Genomic DNA, 19,850 nt, shown 5'->3' with positions numbered 1-19,850 from the left:
TTTTACTGTCAATTTAAATCATCATTTCAGAATAAAAATGTTGTTTCATTATTGGATTTTTATATTTAATTATTTTATTTTTATTGTAAAAAGAAATTGGAAGAGTATTGTGTGTAGGCAGTTTCTGGTTCAGTCACAAAATAGAAGAAAATGCAAAAGAACTTTGACACCAGTCTAAATCTTCCTCAGGTTACAGTTTAGGATATTTGCATTTTTCAGTGAACTATCCCTTTCCAAATTATATTGTTCCATTTTCCATTAGAGGTTGCTGTAGTTCAAGCTATTGTTTGGTCAAAAATGAATATGTTAGAACAATTGTTTTTGCAGGTGTACAGGAGAGAGGTGGAGGAGAACGGCATCGTTCTGGATCCTCTCAAAGCTACTCATGCTGTCAGAGGGGTCACAGGTCACGAGGTCTGCCAGTACTTTTGGAACACAGATTATCGGAACGACTGGGAGAGTATGTTCACTTCAGCATGTCATTTTGCCTTTTTGATCTTCTAATTTTATTGTGAGAATATAGTTTAAGTAATAGAAATCTTAAGAAAATCTTATAGGGATAGTTTACCCAAAAATTACAATACTATCATTAATTACTCACCATCATGTCGTTCCAAACCTATAAGACCTGCGTTCATTTTCAAAACACAAATTAAGATATTATTGATGAAACCCGAGAGCTTTCTGACCCTGCATAGACAGTAACACAACTGTCTGTTCAGGGCCCAGAAAGGTAGCAAGGACATTATTAAAATAGTCTGTGTGACATCAGTGGTTCAACTGTAATGTTATGAAGCAACGAGAATACTTTTTGTGCATAAAGAAAACAAAAATAATGACTTTATTTAACAATTTAATCTTTTCAATGTCTAGTCTCTGCCACACATTTACGAAAGTTCCACAATGCATACGTGTGGTGCTGCTAACACAGGAGCCGGCATTCTGACTTAGAACATTAGTCTCTCTTAGTTCATCATTTGTATATTCTGGTTCACATAAGTCGGGCTGGGCAAAAAATTGCAAGCTGTCCTCCGAACGAACCACACGTACATCGTGATACTCTAGTGATACATGGAGACTAGACACAAAAGAGAAGAGAAGAAATTGTTGAATAAAGTTGTTATTTTTGTTTCTTTGTGCATAGAGGTTTTTGTAGCTTTGTAAAATTACAGTTGACCCACTGATGTCACATGGACTATTTTAACAATGTCCTTACTACATTTCTGGGCCTTGAATGTGTCAGTTATGTTGCTGTCTATGTAGGGTCAGAAAGCTCTCAGATTTCATCAAAAATATCTTAATTTGTGTTCTGAAGATGAGCAAAGGTCTTACAGGTTTGAAATTACATGAGGGTGAGTAATTACAGAATTTTCATTTTTGTTTGAACTATCCCTTTAATGTCCTGGCAAAATAGTGAAAACACTTGTCTTATTTATTTATTTATTTTTCCAGCAACTGTTGAAAGCTTTCAAGTGGTTGAGTCACTCTCGGATAAAGCGGTCATCATTCATCAGACACATAAGGTATAACACTTTACCATTTACTATTGCATCATGGCTGGTTGTTTCAAAAATATTTAGATTTAAGATTTTTCTCGCTACTCTGTTGCAGAGGGTGTGGCCTGCTACTCAGAGAGATGTGCTTTATGTATCCGTTATCCGTAAAATTCTCTCCACCAATGAAAATGATCCTGACACCTGGCTGGTGTGCAATTTTTCAGTGGATCATGACAACTATCCAGTAAGTATCTAAACTGTTGAAGCTGAAATTTTTTATTTTTTTTTTTTAATGTTTCATCTTCGTGCAATTTGATATCGTAGACGCAGGCTATTACTGTAAACCTAGAAACATAAACATGCAGTGAACATAGAAATGTGTTAGACTACGTCATAACAAAGAGATAAAACAATTGTCATGTATTGTCATTTTTTTTAGGCAAATAACAAACTGAAACAACTAGTAGTCAGTAGTCAACTAGTAGTTGAAACAACCAAATAGTCTATGTTCTCATGTCATAACCAAAAATTTTTATTGACTTTTAAATAGTTTCTAGTTGTTCCCAAACACTTGGTTTTAATTTAGCATTAGCACACAATACTGTGACTAAAAAGCTTACAAACATGTGACCTTGGACCACAAAACCAGTCTCAAGTATCACGGGTATATTTGTAGCAATAGCCAACAATACATTGTATCAAAATTGTCCATTTTTCTTTTATGACAAAAATCATTAGGATATTAAAGGAGAAGTCCACTTCCAAAACAAAGATTCACATATAATGTACTCACCCCCTTGTCATCTAAGATGTTCATGTCTTTCTTCAGTTGTAAAGAAATTGTTTTTTGAGTTAAACATTTCAGCATTTTTCTCCATATAATGGACTGATATGGTGCCCTGATTTTGATCTTCCAAAATGCAGTTTAAATGCTGCTTCAAACGATCCCAAGTGTGGTTGTAAACAATCCCAGCCGAGGAAGAAGGGTCTTATCTAGCGAAACGATCGTTTATTTTAATTTTGAAAAATACAATTTAAATACTTTTTAATCTCAAACGCTCGTCCTGCCTTGCTCTCCTTGAACTCTGTGTATTCTGACAGTTAGGGTATGTTGAAAAACTCCAATCGTGTTTTCTCCCTCAACTTTAAAAATCATTTCAAAATCATCCTACATCACTGCAGAAGTACCAAACCAGTCTTACAAAGTGAACATGCAAGGAAGATCAAACACCCTTGACAAAAAAGGTAAAACGGCAACATAGGATGATTCTGAAGTTGAGGGAGAACATGAGATGGGAGTTTTTTGACATGCCCTAATTAACTGGAACAAAAACAGTCCAGGTAGATTAAGACAAGACGAGCGTTTGGCATTAAAAAGTATATAAATTGTATTATTTTTATTGAAATAACCGATTGTTATGCTAGAAAGACCCTTCTTTCTCAGCTGGGATCATTTACAACCGCATTTGGGATCATTTGAAGCAGCATTTAAACTGTAATTTTGGAAGTTCAAAATCGGGGCACCATATCAGTCCATTATATGAAGAGAAAAGCTGAAATGTTTTCCTCAAAAAAACAATTTCTTTACAACTGAAGAGAGAAGGACATGAACATCTTGGATGACAAGGGGGTGAATATATTATATGTGAATCTTTGTTTTGGAAGTGGACTTCTCCTTTAAGATCATGTTCCATGTAGATATTTTGCAAATTTCCTATCATAAATATATCAAAACATAATTTTTGATTAGTAATATGCATTGCTAAGAACTTTATTCTGACAACTTTAAAGGTGACTTTCTCAATATTTCTAATATTATTTATTTATTTATTTATTTATTTATTTATTTATTTTTGCACCATCAGATTCCAGATTTTCAAATAGTTCTATCTCGGCCAAATATTGTCCTTTCCTAACAAGCCATGCAATGTCAAAAAATTGGCCCTTATGACTGGTTTTGTGGTCCAGGATCACATATTGGTGTGGATGAACCATTACAGAAACATAAAAAAATATTTTGGCAATCACCAATACTGTTGTTCTATGGCACAAACCTTACACTGGGTGGTAGTCTAATAAATGTAAGCACTGGATATTATTCAACATTGGCAGTATACAATAAGCTGTGAATCAGAAAGCTGTCTTAACAGGGTTGTTTGTTTGTTTTCTCCAGCCCTCTGCTAGATGCATTCGGGCCAAAATCAATGTAGCCATGATCTGTCAAACCTTAATCAGCCCACCAGAGGGAGACAAAGAAATCACCCGAGACAACATCCTCTGTAAAATCACATATGTAGCCAATGGTAAGTCTTTGAGGAGTCTGAGGTTCATAATCAAGGTTTTAAACCCACCAAATAAATAAAACTAAAGGTTGGCAGGGGGTGACTTAAAGGGATAGTTCACCTAAAAATTAAAATTCTGTCATTAATTACTCACCCTCATGTTGTTCCAAACTCATAAGACTTTCGTTCATCTTTGGAACACAAATTAAGATATTTTTGATGAAATCCAAGAGACAGCAATGCAACAACCACGTTTAAGGCCCAGAAGGGTAGTAAGGATATTATTAAAATGGTCCATGTGACATCAGTGGTTTAACCTTAATTTTAAGAAGCTACTTTTTGTGCACAAAGAAAACAAAAATACCTTTATTCAACATTTTTTTCTCTTCTATATAAAATTTGCACGCTGAGTACATCAGTGTTTGGATCTTTATTTATTATATACATGACATAAATGTCGTATTAATGCTGTGTTCATGTAATCCTGAAGTAAATCCTGGCGGTTGGGCCCCTGCATCAGTCTTGCGAGCCGTAGCCAAGAGAGAATACCCCAAATTCCTCAAACGCTTCACCTCGTATGTTCAAGAGAAGACCAGTGGTGAGACTATTCTCTTTTGAGCAACACCAGGTAAGTTGCACCTTAAAAAAGCAACCATTGTCCACTTATTAATCAAATTGAATTGTATGTTTATTCAAAATCTGGTGTTCTCGTCCTCCAGGTTGTTCAATCTACATTCCCAGTTTGCTTTCTGACTCAAATGAAGAAACGCCTTATTCACAAAGCTCTACCATCACTCACGACAGAGAGCTGCTCTGCCCAAGTGCTCTTGACACTCTTCAGAAACCGTTTCAAACCGTTTTATCCATACAGACTGAACAACAGCGCTACGGCAACACCAAAAATGGTGCAAAGTCTGTAAAAGCACCTTTGAAAAATACAAACACACTAGAATAACCTACACAGCCTGTTCATCTTTAAAAGTCCTGCCTTACTTGTTTTTCCGTAAATGAGCTGCGGCTCGTGTTTTGTCAAAGTGTTTTGTAAATATTTGATCATAGTCTGACTATGGTCCTGATGAGAGAGAGATATATATATATATACTGTAAACTTGATGCCTTGATCTAATCCCAGCATCTTCTCAGCTGTGTGTGAGTTTTCTTACTGGCCTTGTCCAATAGCCATTTGTTTTAAGAAGACCCTTTCTAGCCCCGATGATCAAGAGGACGTCACACTTCAGTCTTAAGATTTTTTGTACAGTTAGTATATAAATGTATAAGATTATTTACAAGCGAAGGCATTATACATTTTGATTATTGTAATTCATAAATGTGGCTTTAGGCAAAGTGTACATTTATTGGGAACTGCTTGTTTAAAACAATAATCAAAGTAGAGGGTATTTCGGTAGGACTGTGAAAAGTTGATCACGATTGGCTTTCTGTTTCCTTTTAGTTTTTCTTGTTTTTAAGTTTGTTTGGCTTTTTTTCTTTCCAGAGGTTTCAAAAATAATAATTTCTGCAGAGGTGGCACTTTATTGCACACATGCCTTTTTGAGACCCTATAACAGCCGTTTCAACAATTCATTTCACTTCTTAAAGGTATAGTTCACCCAGAAATGAAAATTCTGTCATTAATTACTCACCGTCACATTGTTCCAAACCCGTAAGACCTTTATGGAGGGTCAAAAATATTTTATTTTGTGTTCCGAAGTTGAACGAAGATCTTACAGGTTTGGAACGACATGAGGGTGAGTAATTAATGACAGAATTTTCATTTTTGAGTGAATTATCCCTTTAAAATATTGGTTTCCGTCTGCACAATTTATGTAGAATCACTGCAGTTGTGTCATCTATGCTTATGAAAGAGAGAATTGTAATGGCATTTCACAGTTCAATGTCACTTTCTGTGGTCTAATTCACTAATACACAACCATCACTAGTCTTAAAGGGATAGTCATGACTCTGTCATGTAAAATTGTGTTTTCACCCACATGAATGGCTGACTTTATCTTGTGAAACACAAAAGAAAAATTTTGAGATGATGTTTTCTGTACAGTGCACATTAATGTTAACCAAATCTGGTCGGTTACCAACATTCTTCAAAATAAATTTTGAAAGTCATTCAGGTTTGGAACAACTTGAGTAACCGATTTTTAACTTTGAGTGAACTATCCCTTTAAGAAAAGGCTTGGAGGTTGATTTCTTAGATGAGAAATGAACTACATATGTAAGACAACACCATTAATACAACTTCAGTTCATGTTTTCTGTAACACTGTTTGCACTAAACAGATTTTTTTTTTTTATTCATGATCCCATCATAGTCTTTCCATACTAATACTTGAGATCAGAACGCCTGATTTGATGTGTGTAAGGTTTAAGTTTTGAATTCATTGCATCACTTGCCTGCCACTACAGATTTGCTGCTGCTGTTCTGCTTCAAGCACTTTTATTTAGTGTAATGGTGTGAAACACTTTGTTGACAGCAAGAACAAGAAACTTTCTGAACGTTCTGATTTTTATTTTGAGATTGATCTTCAAATGTTGAATGCTTTTTGAAAGAAAATGTTTTGTAAATGACTTCTTTCTACATGTATCACCAACTTATTAATGAAACCAAATTTTATGAAACAAAAGCGAAACTTTTCCATTCCAACTTTTTCATTCTTGTGTTCTTCATGCCTAGTTTAATGGGTTAGTTCACCCAGAAATGAAATCCTGTCATTAATCACTCACCTTCATGTCGTTCCAAACCCGTAAGACCTTCAGACATCTTCAGAACACAAATTAAAATATTTCTGATGAATTCTGAGAGCTCTCTGACCCTCAATAGACAGCAAGGATCCTACACTCTTAAAAATTAAGGTGCCTCACGATGCCATAGAAGAACCTTTTCTGTCTAAATGGTTTCATAAAGAACCTTTAACAAATAAAGATCCCTTCAGGTTCTTTGTGGCGAAAGAAGGTTCTTCAGATTATAAAATGTAAGAATTGGTTCTTTAACGAATCTTTGACTGAATGGTTCTTTGTGGAACCAAAAATGGTTCTTTTATGGCATCGCTGTGAAGAACCTTTTAAAGCACCTTTATTTTTAAGAGTGTACCTTGGTCAAGGCACAGAAACGTAGTAAGGGCATCAGTGGTTTAACCGTAATTTTATGAAACGACAAGAATACTTTTTTGTGGGCAAAGAAAACAAAAATAACGACTTTACACCACAACGCCTAGCGGTATTCTCAATAATGGTGGAGGACTGACCGATACAGAAGAAATCGTTATTAAAATGACTAAAATTATCTTTATCTTTGTGCGCAAACAGTATAGCTTCATAAAATTACGGTTGAATCACTGATGTCACAGACTATTGGTTAGTTGTGTTGCTGTCTTTTCAGGTTCAGAAAGCTCTTGAATTTCATTACAATTATCTTAATTTGAGTTCCGAACATGTCTTACGGGTTTGGAACAACATGAGTAATTCATTAAGTATTAATTATGTTTTTAAGTCTCGTTTAAGGATTATTTTCTGTGAATATCTCACTGTGCAGTGCAATAAACCTACAGTATCTCTTTCTGTTAAATCACTGTATTGTGTGCAACAATGTTGGAAGGTTTCCAGTCACTGACAAACTGATGACTGACAAACCCATGGGCTGATATGGCATCATGAGCGTGAGGTAGGGTTACTGTTGAAGATAAGCATGAGGGGAGGAGTAACACGGTTAGCGCACTGAGATTAACTTGTATGTGTGTGTAAAGCCCGTTTCATCCCTGCAGGTCTGTCTGGTGCTTCGCTGAGGTTAAGCCAATCAGCAGTCAGTGTCCTGGTGAGATGTGATGCACGGCGATCTGATTGGTCGACTGACACTCTGGTGAGGTGAGAGCCTATAATGACGTTGCCTCAGGAGAACTCGAACATCTCGCCACCCTCAGGTCTCAAACACACAAATAACCTCAAAATCAAACAGCAATGCTTCTTTTAGTACTGAATAGTGATGGGAAGTTCGGATCATTTTACCGACTCGGTCCTTTGAGTCTCGTTCAGCAAAATGAACGAATCTTTTTTCGAGTCATTTCGTTCATTACGTTCATTTTAGCAAAATATAATTAAAATGTTACGTTTTACCTCCCTAACACATCTACTGCTTACACAAACGTTGATCACACTACAAACAAAACAAAACTATAATGCTATAAGAAACAGAAAAGATTCATTCATTGTTTACCTGGGTCTTTAGTCTATGATTCGCTCACCTCACCTCTTATCTGACAAGTTTTCGGGTTTGAGTTGTTCGTTCATCACGTGACAGCCCAATTAGCTAACCAACGCAGTCTGAGCCGGAAAGAGAATTGATTAGTTCATCTCTCGAGTCCTCGGGTTTGAGTCGTTCGTTCATCACGTGACATCCCCGTAATGTTAACCTATGCAGTCTGAGCCGGAAGGAGAATTGATTAGTTCATCTTTTGAGTCTTCGGGTTTGAGTCGTTCGTTCATCACGTGACAGCCCCATAAGGTGAACGAACGACTCTAAAACAGGTGAACTAATTCCAGTACAGAACCTAATAGGATGTTGCGCATGCGCGACTGAACGAATCACTCCCCGAGGCGACTCGTTCGTCCCGAGTCACATTAAAGATTCGTTCAAAATGAACGAATCGTTCAAGAACGACCCATCACTAGTACTGAACTATTTTTTAGCCTGTGCTATAAGAGAATCAAGGTTTTTAACGGTTCAATTCCTTGATATAGCTCAGCTATGATTCATTTGGTGCCTTTTTTTTTTGGTTCTTATGCTTATCACTCAGTTAAAGGAATAGTTCACTTACAGAACAAAAAATTACAGATAATGTACTTACCCCCCTTGTCATCCAAGATGTTCATGTCTTTCTTTTTTTTCAGTCGATACGAAATTATGTTTCTTGAGGAAAACATTTCAGAATTATTCTCTATAGTGGACTTCAATGGTGCCCCCAAGTTGACTTCCAGAATGCAGTTTAAATGCAGCTTCAATGGGCTCTAAATGATCCCAGCCGAGGAAGAAGGGTCTTATCTAGTGAAACGATCGGCCATTTTCGAAACAAATTGACAACATACTTGTCTAGCTCTGCGTCAACTCTTTTTTTCCAGTTCAAGACAGTTAGGGTATGTTGAAAAACTCCCATTTTGTTTTCTTCCCCAACTTCAAAATTGCCCTACATCGCTGCAGAAGTACCAACCCAGTGTTTACAAAGTGAATATGCATAGAAGGTCAAACGCCCTTCACAAAAAAAGGTAAAACGCTGATTTTGAAGTAAACTATATGGGAGTTTTTCGACATGCCCTAAACGCATTGACCCGGATAACACAGACTTCGCATTCACATCGCAAGACGAGAATTTGAGGTTAAAAATATGTCAATTCGTTGCAAAAATAAGACCCTTCTTTCTCGGCTGGGATCATTTAGAGCCCATTGAAGCTGCATTTAAACTGCATTCTGGAAGTCAACTAATCCTTTAAGCTCAATTTTTAGAGAAACACAAAAATAGCTCTTGCAATTTTAATATTCATGTTTTTGTTTCACTTTACGGTTGAGGATGTTAGATATTGGAGCTGTTAGAGAAAGCATGTATATATTTGGAGTTTTAAACCTTGAACATTTTCTTAGCATTTGTTTTGTATTTTCTCATTTTAATTCGTCAAAGTTGCCAAGTGAGAATATGATCAAGCACAAGTCGAAGAAATTCTATATTTTCTTTTATTATAAAAAATATACAAAACTTTGCAATTTATTATTTATTGAATAATTTGAATTGTGCCTTTGGGGAAAAAAAAATAGCAAGCTTCTTTTCAGTGTCTTTAGCATGAAAATTACATGTCTAAACAGCCACTCTTTTCCATGACATGAAAACCAGAACCGACTGATGCATTAAGTGGTGTATTGTTACATGAACCCATTATTATTAGAGGTGTTCAGACACAAAGAAATAGCTAAGTGAACAAAGAACTGAAACATCATATGGATCGTAGCACCTTTTGAAATATTTGTGCCGTCATGCCAGAGCACAACCCTTTTTAGTTACACAAGTCATTCGATTCATTCCTGCGTCATAGAAAAAACCAATGTACATTCTGACACGGAAAACATCGTGAGCATTGACGGCTGCGTTTGCCAATTTCATAGTCATTCTGTGATATTCTACGCTTACCAACTAGTGAATCATAGTACTTTAAACTCCTCTCTGTATTGGTACTGTCCTATGTCGTTTCCCTTTATAAGTGAAATGAAGAGGAAACTTTCTCCTTCCCTTTCTGTCTAATGTTGCTGTTTCCAGTTTGGCAAAAAGTTGGCAATGATATGATCCCTGTTGCTATCACCAACAAATAATAAAGTAAAAAATGTACTGAGCTTTAACCCATCCAGTCGGTCATGTAAGTGACCTGAACTGCATTGATTTTAGGAAATAAGTTAAATTGTGTGGCCTTCTGTATCTATATCTGCAGTGGATCTAAAATCAGATTTGCTTTCCATAGCAAGTTAAGCTTAAAGCAGATTGGGAAACAGTGTTTTTCCCAAAGCAGTGAGGCTTGTGAACACAGTTGGTCTTTAATTACCACTGTTTTACTTTGAAAGAATGTCTGTAGTTATAAGACAACTTGTGTTTAACAGATCAGGGGAACCGTGAACAGTCAAATGTCTGTATTCCTTTCGTTGGTCTTTAAAATAATCTAAATTATTAATCACTTGTGCCTTAAACATGAGATCCTCTTTCTTTATGGCCCTTTTGCATATTCAGAAGGTGACGTCTCAAGATGCCTGCTTGGTACACGTTCCTGGAGCTTCTTGCAAATTCACTTTTGATCTATAGCCAAAATAGAAAAGAAGCAATTATATAGGTGTTTGCAGATGATTTCAATTTGCATGATTATTTCCTTAGATTTCCATTGTAATGTTTATAAATGTATTAAATATTTTTATTTTAGATAAAATACAATACCGGTCAAAAGTTTTTGAACAGTAAGATTTTTAATGTTTTTAAGGAAGTCTCTTTTGCTCACCAAGTCTGCATTTATTTGATTCAAAGTACAACAAAAACAGTACAATTCTGAAATATTTGAACTATTTAAAATAACTGCTTTCTATTTGAATATATTTTAAAATGTAATTTATTCCTGTGATCAAAGCTGATTTTTTAACATCATTACTCCAGTCACATGATCCTTCAGAAATCATTCTAATATTCTGATTTGCTGCTCAAAAACATTATTATTATGTTGAAAACAACTGAGTATAATTTTTTCAGGTTTCTCTGATGAATAGAGAGTTCAGAAGAACAGCATTTATCTGAAATAGAAATCTTTTGTCAAATGTCATTATCGTCACTTTTGATAAAAGTATTATTTTTTATAATTCTCCAAGCTGTATAATGTTACAAAAGCTTTTTATTTTAGATAAATGCTAATTTTTGGATCTTTCTATTCATCAGAGAATCCTGAAAAAATGTACTCAGCTGTTTTAGATATTGACACTACTACTACTAATAATAATAAATGTTTTTGAACAACAAATCAGCATATTAGAATGATTTCTGAAGGATCATGTGACACTGAAGACTGGAGTAATGATGCTGAAAATGTAGCTTTGATCACAGGAATAAATTACATTTTAAAATATATTCAAATAGAAAACAGTTATTTTAAATATTAAAAACATTTCAAATTTGTAGTTTTTTGCTGTACTTTAGATCAAATATATGTAGGCCTGTTGAGCAGAAGAGACTTTTTTAAAAAACATTTAAAATTTGAATGTTGTATTCATAATGAATAGTTTTTACCTGTTGTGAGTCATGTGACTTTTAACCAGGTGTCCAGCAGCAAGTGCAGACATGAGTGACAGCTCTCCTGCAAGCACGGTAGCACACACCACCTTGGCAAGCTGTCGGGCATTTTCACCCGGGCACTCTCGGCTGGCACCCAGCACGCCTAACATCTGACAGGAAGACGGAGAACAAAACTGCATTAGACCGGCTATGAGAGTAGCTTTCTCAACTGTACCTTCACAATGAAACTAAAACATACTTCCGTCATTCACATGTGTAAGATATTGATCCTGTATCAAGTACCTGTAAGCAGGCCTGCTGGGGAGGAAGGTTGGTGCCTCCGCCCACAGTGCCCAACTCAATAGATGGCATAGTACAACTGATATAAAGATCCTCTCCGGTAGGGCCAGAAGCTTCCATAATAGTGATACAATTAGAGCTGCCCACTGTCTGCGCCGGATCCTGTCAAGGACAAATTCATTTAGTTGAATTCACTTGTAAAAATCTGTACCTACCATCTGTACTAGGACTATATAATCACATATTTATAATCCTTATCAAAATGATACTGTAAAATAAAAACTTTTATTACCTGTCCACAGGCAATATAGATAGCAGCTACGATGTTGGCAGCATGAGCATTATAACCTCCGATGCTTCCAGCCATAGCAGATCCAATCAAGTTCTTGCTGATGTTGACGTCTACCAGAGCCTCAGTCGTCGTCTTTAAGATCTACATGAAAAAAAGACCTTCGTAAGACTTCTGGACTTCATTTCAAATGCAAGTATGCAGCTTTTGCAGAATATTCTGTAGACTATGTTGAGGTTTTGTACCTCTTTGACAACTTTGGCTGGGATGGTGGTCTCACACACCACTGACTTGCCCCTGCCCTCAATCCAGTTGATGGCGGCAGGTTTTTTGTCAGTGCAGTAGTTTCCACTAACAGCCAAAACTTGAAGCTCTGGAAATTCCTCCTTCAGCCTGGCGAGAGCTTGTTCTGTTCCCTGGTGACCAAAGAGAAAAAAAATACATGAGCTTTTCTTAAAAACTGAGTCATGGAGATTTAATTTAAAGGGATTGTTCGCTAAAAATAAAAATTGTGTCATCATTTACACACCTTCATGTTGTTCCAAACCAAAGTATCTTTCTTATGTTGAATATAAAAGATGCTATTTTGAAGAACGTTGGTAACCAAATAGTTTACAGTAGCCACTGACTTCTACAGTATGAAAAAAACGGTTTGGTTTGGTTACCCAAATATTTCAAAATATCTTCTTTTGTTGTGAGAGACTTTTTGTGTGTGATTCATACAGGTTTCAAACAACATAAGAGTAAGTAAATGATAACAGAATATTCATTTCTGAGTGAACTATCCCTTTAAGATCATTTTAATATACATGGTGACCACTTTTCACAATGTTTTGTCAAATTCAAAACTTGCATACTTTTGAGATCATGTTCATCCCCATTGCGTCTCCAGTTCTGGACTGGAATCGAATGTACAGGTTTCGACTTGCCAGGCCAATCAGAAGCTTCTCCAGTCGTGCAAACCTACACAAACAACACAAATATACGTTACATAATCATAATTAAAAAAAAAAAAAATGTGCTAAATTGTTTTACTGAAATAGTCCTGTACCTGCTGGTCTGGTCAAATGCCTCCTTGATGCTCTTGAAGCCCTCAGGGCTTTCCAGCCAGGCCTTGACTTCAGCCGCCTGACAGGCAGAAGGGAGACGTACCACCGGCCCTCTTGTCATTCCATCTGCAAGAACGCGACTATTGGCACCACCTGCCAACTGTGGGAAAGCCATTCATGACACAGCTTTAGATTAATGTGCTTTACACTAGACATTAAGCAACTTTACATCAGTTCAGATGGGCGTGAAATGTGTTTGCCTTTGAGAATTAAAAGAAATAGGATAAACGAACTTGTATAGAGAAAATAATGAAAATTTAGCTTACTGCAATAGCTCTGCAGCCTCTATTTGTGCTGGCAACTAGGCAGCCCTCAGTTGTTGCCATGGGAACCTGAAACTGCTTTCCATCCAATAACAGAGGACCAGCAACCCCCACAGGAACTGGCATGTAACCGATGACGTTCTCACAACATGTTCCCATCACCTAGAATAAAAAAAAATGAAAATGAATGCTGAACTGAAGGTTGCCAGGTTTCTACTAAGTTTTTGCTTCCTGACACGAGTCAAAAGTGCTCACCCCCAAAGTATGGTTTAATGTATGGTTACAAATTGGTTATGACCTACACTTCCAGTCAAAAGTTTTTGAACAGTAATATTTGTAATGTTTTTTTTTTTTTAAAAGAAGACTTTTGCTCACCAAGCCTGCATTTATTTGATCCAAAGTACAGGAAAAATAGTAAAAAAGGAAATATTTTTACTATTTAAAATAGCTGTTTTTTATTTGAATATATTTTAAAATGTAATTTATTCCTGTGATTTCAAAGCAGAATTTTTAGCATCATTACTCCAGTCACATGATCCTTCAGAAATCATTCTAATATTTGATTTGCTGCTCAAAAAACATATGTTATTACAGGCTGAGTAAAATTTGATAAAAAGAAAGAACATCATATATTTTAAATAGAAATCTTTTGTAACATTATAAATGTCTTTATCATCTCTTTTGATCAATTTAAAGCGTCCTTGCTAAATAAAAGTATTCATTTCTAAAATTTCTTTCAAAAAAACATATATATATACTGACTCCAAGCTTTTGAATGGTATAGTGTATATTGTTACAAAAGCTTTTTATTTCAGATAATTGCAGAACTTTGGATCTTTCTATTCATCAAAGAATCAATTAATATACTCAGCTGTTTTAAATGTTGATAATAATAATAAAAAATGTTTCTTGAACAGCAAATCAGCATATTAGAATGATTTCAGAAGGATCATGTGACACTTAAGACTGGAGTAATGATGCTGAAACTTTAGCTTTGATCACAGGATAATTTAAATATTATTTTAAATATAATTAAATAGAAAGCAGTTATTTTAAATAGTACAAATATTTGACAGTTTTACTGTTTTTGCTGTATTTTGGATCAAATAAATGCAGGCTTGGTGAGTAAAAGGCACTTCTTTTAAAAAAAAAAAATTACAAATCATTCTGTTCAAAAACTTTTGACTGGTAGTGTATATATTATGTATACTTTTGAATGGTAATCACAGGAATAAATTACATTTGTAATTAATAATAATAATACTTCACACTAGTACTGTTTTAGTACTGTCAAATAAATGTAGCCTTGGTTTTCTTTCAAAAACATTTTTAAAACATTTTAAATATGGATAATTAATGATTTCAATAATGTATAATGTAATGACTAGATGTCTTACCTTAGAGTAGTCGTAGTTTTTATAAGGCAGACAGGTGAGAGCTGTGGGCTCTGGGAATTTGGGACTGAGCATTTTTCTACGGATCAGCACCCCTCTCTCTGGGGTCTCCATCATGGCCTCCAATTTGTAAGCTGGGATGTGCTTTGAGTTCACCAACCTGATCACCTCTTCGTCGCTGAGGTAGCGAGCGCCCATCTGCAGGGACAGAAGAGGTGACACTTAAACACACGCACACACTGTGATTATACTTGGATTTAAGTAACAGAAGTCTACTCTTGGAGGTGCACGGTTTCACTACATGCTTCTGATCTTGTCTGACGTCATAAACTAATTGGCTGAGAGTAAGAGTGTAAAGAGTAAAAGGAAGATCTCATTAGAGATTACACGGGTCAGCTCTGAGGTAAAAAATAACGACAGGTTTCAGTCCCACAGTGAACCCAGAGCTAATCTGTATGCAAGAAAGAGAACAACAGTATCGGCGCTCTTACATCTGGGTTTTTCAGAATGGACAGACAGTCTTCCACAGGTCTGGGTTCGGCAGGTACACTAATCACAGGCTCTGACACATCAACAATCTCCTGAGCTTCGTCGTCTCCCAAAACAAAAGTGCTTTTATGCTCAGGCTCTTTCAGGGCAGGCAGGGGCCGAATCACTAGATCTGAAGGAGAAAAACTCCAGTTAGATTCCACTAGTGTTGGGTTTCTAGAAAATACATAAAATGTAAAAGTAAGTGGAGAATACCTCTTTCTTCTTTGGTAACGACTGGAGGGGGAGTTGGGGTTTTCTCGGGCTTGCTGGAAGTGGGAACCTCTTTCCTACAGCACTGATCAGGAGACCATTTCTGAGAGAGCATGGAGCTTGGATTGGGGACTTTCAGGGACAGGGTGGACTCCATCTCCACCTGCTCGAAGAAAATGTACTTCACAGCCAGGAACAGGGCGAGACCCAGTGTGATCACCTGCTCAATGTCCATGCTGATCATCCTAAATGCACAATAAAATCACATCATATTCTTATTATTGTTTATTATGAACAATGCACAATATATCAGTACCACAGTTGTTATCAGCCAATATTATACAGACAGCAATGCACATTCAAGGCCCAGCTTCACTGCACACAAAAAGTATTCTCATAGCTTCATAAAACCACTGATGTCACACGGACTATTTTAACGATGCCCTTACTACCTTTCTGGGCCTTGAACATGGTAGTTGCGTTGCTGTCTATGCAGAGTGAGAAAGCTCTCGGATTTCATCAAAAATATCTTAATTTGTGTTTCGAAGACGAACGAGGTTTACTGGCAGAATTTTCATTTTTTGATAAACTCTCTTTAACGGCCAAAACACTAGTTTTAATTAAACAAATAAAATAATGCATACCTGGACAGGTAAAAGTGCCAAAGGGGCATGTCTGGCTCAATTCTCTTGGGCATATTGTCACTCAGACTCGCTCCAACTTGAGGAAGATCAAGAGTTCCATTGCTTGACGCGGGATCTGCAATCCACCGGCTATGAGCGTGCACCATGACCAGGCCAAGAGACTGCAAATATTATGCCAGACTATTAGAAACAAACCCACCAACATCATAAATTTCAGTATCAGTGTTTTTGGTTCAATGCGTACCATGATCATTTTGACTCTTTGCGTGACAGGGTTAGGCTTGTTGTCCTCTTCCTCCTCCAGAACTCTAGCGAAGTGACTCAGCTGCCAGATGGGTCGTCCCTCCCTGCTCTCTCTAGACAACTATGTGAAATAGGCACATGTTAGAATACATTCTAATCTTTCTCTACGTGTACTGCACTGAAATATGCATACATACCTCCAACACAAGAGAGACACAGGCCGGGAAGAAGGTCATGAACACAAAGTAGTTAGCCAGGACAGACATGCAACCGAAGCAGCACATGATCTCAAGCTGTCGCACACCTGGAGGAAAACAATGAAAAGGGTAAAATATGAGTAAAACAAATCTGTTTAATGTTAGTGCTCACGTGGAAGGATGAAGTTTACCTGACATTGTCCCCACACCGATCACCAGGCACTCCACAAGGGCATCAAGAGTAAAAGTTGGTCCTAAAACAGCCATTCCCTTGGCAATATTTTCTCTCACCTCATCCTGCAGGACAATCAAAAAAGCCATTTACAAAAAACAGAGACTGGCATGATTAGTCATTTTTATTTAGACTTCAGTTTAATTTAGGAGAAAAGGTACCTGTGAGTTTGAACTCAAAGCAAACTTGGCCAGAGTACACGCTTTGGAGAGGTCAATCAACAGCAGAAAGAATGGCAAGGCTTCACTGGAAAAATTCATACAAAATATAAAGATTTAATATGATATATTTACAAATTGCTTTCCCAAAAAACAAAGCAATGCTTGTAAGATTTCTAGTGAGAGTGATATAAGACATACTTGAGGCCTGTCAGCTCCTTGTCCAGGAAGTGAATCACAACTGTGCTGAACACAAAACTGGAGAAAATTGTGAAAAGTCCTGCAATGCCTGAAAAATAAATATTAATGTAAACATTAGCACTTATAATTCATGTCACCTCACAACTCATTTTTTTAAACAGGTTTAAAAATGTCAACTTACCCAATATGTATTTGGATCCTAATTGACGAAGATTTTGGAATTGAAAGTAAATATAGACGATCGCAATGCATCTTGTGATTGTCAGGATAATGATATCGCTGCTTAAGATTTGCTGGAGACAAGACAGAGAGTAAAAAATATTACATAACTATACAGTGCATTAACTGCCACCATTGCGTAATTTATTTCCACAGTAACACACTGTACCTCCTCCAATTTGGGGCAATCAAAGTTCCACCCACAAATCTGGTTGTTTCCAGTGAACATATTCATGGACATCATGCAGATGGTGAGAGTCACAGTAGCCACAATGACTTCCCAAGGATGGGAGGCCACAAACAGGCCGTGGATTCGGAAAAGTCTCGTCAGCATTTTGAAGGTGTGTTACAGTCGCTTACTGTAGATGACAGAAAGCGAATGGGAGAAAAGAAAAGAAACTTGTTAAACAGGATTACAGTGGAAGAATTATGAATAGCGAATGTTATTCTGACTAATAACATTGCAATTCCATAAGTATGAAGTCATGCACAAAAAATATTAACTACATAACAAACTGATGAAAAATAAAACGCTTGAAGTGCTACTAGAGTATAACTTATATTTTAGTTAAATAAAAGTTCTTTTGAGCTGTTTATAGAAATGATCTTTATTACCGAATTTACACTGTACTACAGTAACATCAGATGCCTTGACATAAAGTCAATGCACAAAATACATACACTACCAGTCAAAAGTTTCTGAACAGTAACATTTTAATGTTTTCAGTACAGCAAAGTGCAGCAAAACCAGTTCATTTTTTATTAGAAAAATCAGCTTTGATCACAAGACCAAATTACATTTTAAAATATATTAAAATATAGAAAACAGTTATTTTAAATAGTAAAAATATTTCACAACATTACTGCTTTTGCTGGATTTTCAATCTAAAGGCAGGCTTGGTGAGCAGAAGATAATTCTTTAAAAAACATTACAAATCTTACTGTTCAAAAACTTTTGACTGGTAGTTTATCTGATGTGATAGATTACAGACAGTGCCAATAAATTTACCAATAAATCAGATTATGATTTAACTGTCAAAATTATTAATTAGATCTAATATTAAAATAGAATTTTCATTCGTGTATGTGCCAGGTGATTAAAAAGTAGTTTATTATAGACAAAAACTAGATTTTAACAAATTAGGTTTTAAAATATAACATTTTTAATTTAAACAATAATTTAATTTTCTTTAAATGTCTACAATAAAATTATACCAATAAAATGAAAAGAGAAAAATATTTTTTCTGCACTTTGTATTAGCTTATACAATGATTCTAACGTAATGTTCTAGTTTAAGAGCCTTCATCACCAACAATGATGATAAAACATGAGTCACTGATGCAATCATGCCGAAACGAACTGAAGAAAATTCACATTTAATCATTGGCAACACTGAGCAGGCTTGTCTAAAATAAAAGCTATGGCTGTAGGTCTGATGCAGGTACTTACCAATAAGGATCAATGAGGGTTAAAGAATTAGAACAGAGAGCTGTAAAATCCTCCACTTATGCGGCTGATTTAATAAGAGCCTATAGATGTTTTCGCCGTTATAAATTAACCTTTAGGGGTGTTTATCATGATTATAGCGGCCGCAATAATTAAATATTGACGACTTTAATCCATATCCCAACGTCTGAGGACTCCAGTCGCCAAACCGGCATCCTCATCTACAGCTTATGAAGCGATGGCATGGCTCTGCGTCAGTCGAACGAGGAGCCAATCAAATCCTCGAACCATACCGATACGCGCGAAAGCCACGCCCACTTTCCTGAGAATGGTGTTGAGGGCGTGTCCCGGCGGAGGACGCGTGATCTGGCCATCATTTGAATTTGTATGAGGTGTGTGAACCTTGGCCCAGCCTTGACCGCAAAAAATACCCGACCTAGAAATAGAAATAGAAATAAAAATATAATATTTTCTCATCATACGGTTAATCTTGGCTAACCTCTTTTATTTTTATCAATGACAATTATCTGATCTAATATAGGTTTTGTTGAAACATTTCAGAATTACTAAGAAATTAAATTAATTTAGGCAGTAATGAGTAGTATATACTTTGGCCTGCAAATACCTGTGTTCGTTTTTATGTATTTCAAGCACTTATAGCTGCATTTCAGATTTCTGTATTCTTTAAACTGATTTATATAAAGATGATCAGCAGTATGTGTGTGATACAGGAATGTTACAGACGCTCTTATTTACACAAGGTACTGTTGGACTTTAGAAACGCGTGCCAGTGACTTGATAAATTATTCTCAGAACTAGTTAACTAGTTTTCCCGATTTCGTAGCA

General features: G+C 36.2%; 2 protein-coding genes across 3 annotated transcripts in view; one reads left to right on the top strand and one right to left on the bottom strand.

The window, feature by feature from the left end:
• cert1a (ceramide transporter 1a) overlaps nucleotides 1-6,078 on the top strand; it is a 35,948-nt gene extending 29,870 nt beyond the window's left edge. For both annotated transcript variants that reach the window (XM_051109301.1, XM_051109300.1), the window contains 6 exons: nucleotides 328-460; nucleotides 1,453-1,523; nucleotides 1,612-1,740; nucleotides 3,670-3,799; nucleotides 4,269-4,406; nucleotides 4,498-6,078. In XM_051109301.1, coding sequence (XP_050965258.1) covers nucleotides 328-460; nucleotides 1,453-1,523; nucleotides 1,612-1,740; nucleotides 3,670-3,799; nucleotides 4,269-4,396 — 591 coding nt within the window. In that variant the 3' untranslated portion in view covers nucleotides 4,397-4,406; nucleotides 4,498-6,078. The remainder of the gene's footprint in view (nucleotides 1-327; nucleotides 461-1,452; nucleotides 1,524-1,611; nucleotides 1,741-3,669; nucleotides 3,800-4,268; nucleotides 4,407-4,497) is intronic.
• A 3,409-nt stretch (nucleotides 6,079-9,487) lies between these two features.
• Nucleotides 9,488-19,223, bottom strand: hmgcra (3-hydroxy-3-methylglutaryl-CoA reductase a). Its single transcript, XM_051110569.1, has 20 exons — nucleotides 19,008-19,223; nucleotides 17,727-17,916; nucleotides 17,520-17,631; nucleotides 17,339-17,426; nucleotides 17,141-17,225; nucleotides 16,939-17,044; nucleotides 16,748-16,854; nucleotides 16,552-16,671; nucleotides 16,308-16,468; nucleotides 15,667-15,908; nucleotides 15,414-15,583; nucleotides 14,926-15,120; nucleotides 13,532-13,690; nucleotides 13,208-13,365; nucleotides 13,014-13,119; nucleotides 12,402-12,572; nucleotides 12,160-12,300; nucleotides 11,871-12,029; nucleotides 11,583-11,737; nucleotides 9,488-10,610 (listed from the first exon to the last, which is right to left on the bottom strand). Exons 2-20 carry the CDS (start codon nucleotides 17,889-17,891, stop codon nucleotides 10,556-10,558), a joined length of 2,655 nt encoding a protein of 884 aa, XP_050966526.1. The 5' UTR covers nucleotides 17,892-17,916; nucleotides 19,008-19,223; the 3' UTR covers nucleotides 9,488-10,555.
• Nucleotides 19,224-19,850: the final 627 nt, after the last annotated feature.

Source organism: Labeo rohita, chromosome 5 (assembly GCF_022985175.1).
Source record: "Labeo rohita strain BAU-BD-2019 chromosome 5, IGBB_LRoh.1.0, whole genome shotgun sequence".
NCBI classification, from domain to species: domain Eukaryota; kingdom Metazoa; phylum Chordata; class Actinopteri; order Cypriniformes; family Cyprinidae; genus Labeo; species Labeo rohita.
The sequence above is the reverse complement of the archived record's forward strand: the minus strand, read 5'-3'. Positions and strand labels throughout refer to the sequence as shown.

Excerpts from the sequence above, each read along its gene's own strand:
- hmgcra (XM_051110569.1), bottom strand. The coding sequence starts at position 17,891 with ATGCTGACGAGACTTTTCCGAATCCACGGCCTGTTTGTGGCCTCCCAT. Across the intron at positions 17,632-17,726 it reads ATTGCCCCAAATTGGAGGAG|CAAATCTTAAGCAGCGATAT; the intron begins GTACAGTGTGTT and ends TCTTGTCTCCAG. Across the intron at positions 13,691-14,925 it reads AAAACTACGACTACTCTAAG|GTGATGGGAACATGTTGTGA; the intron begins GTAAGACATCTA and ends TTTTTATTCTAG.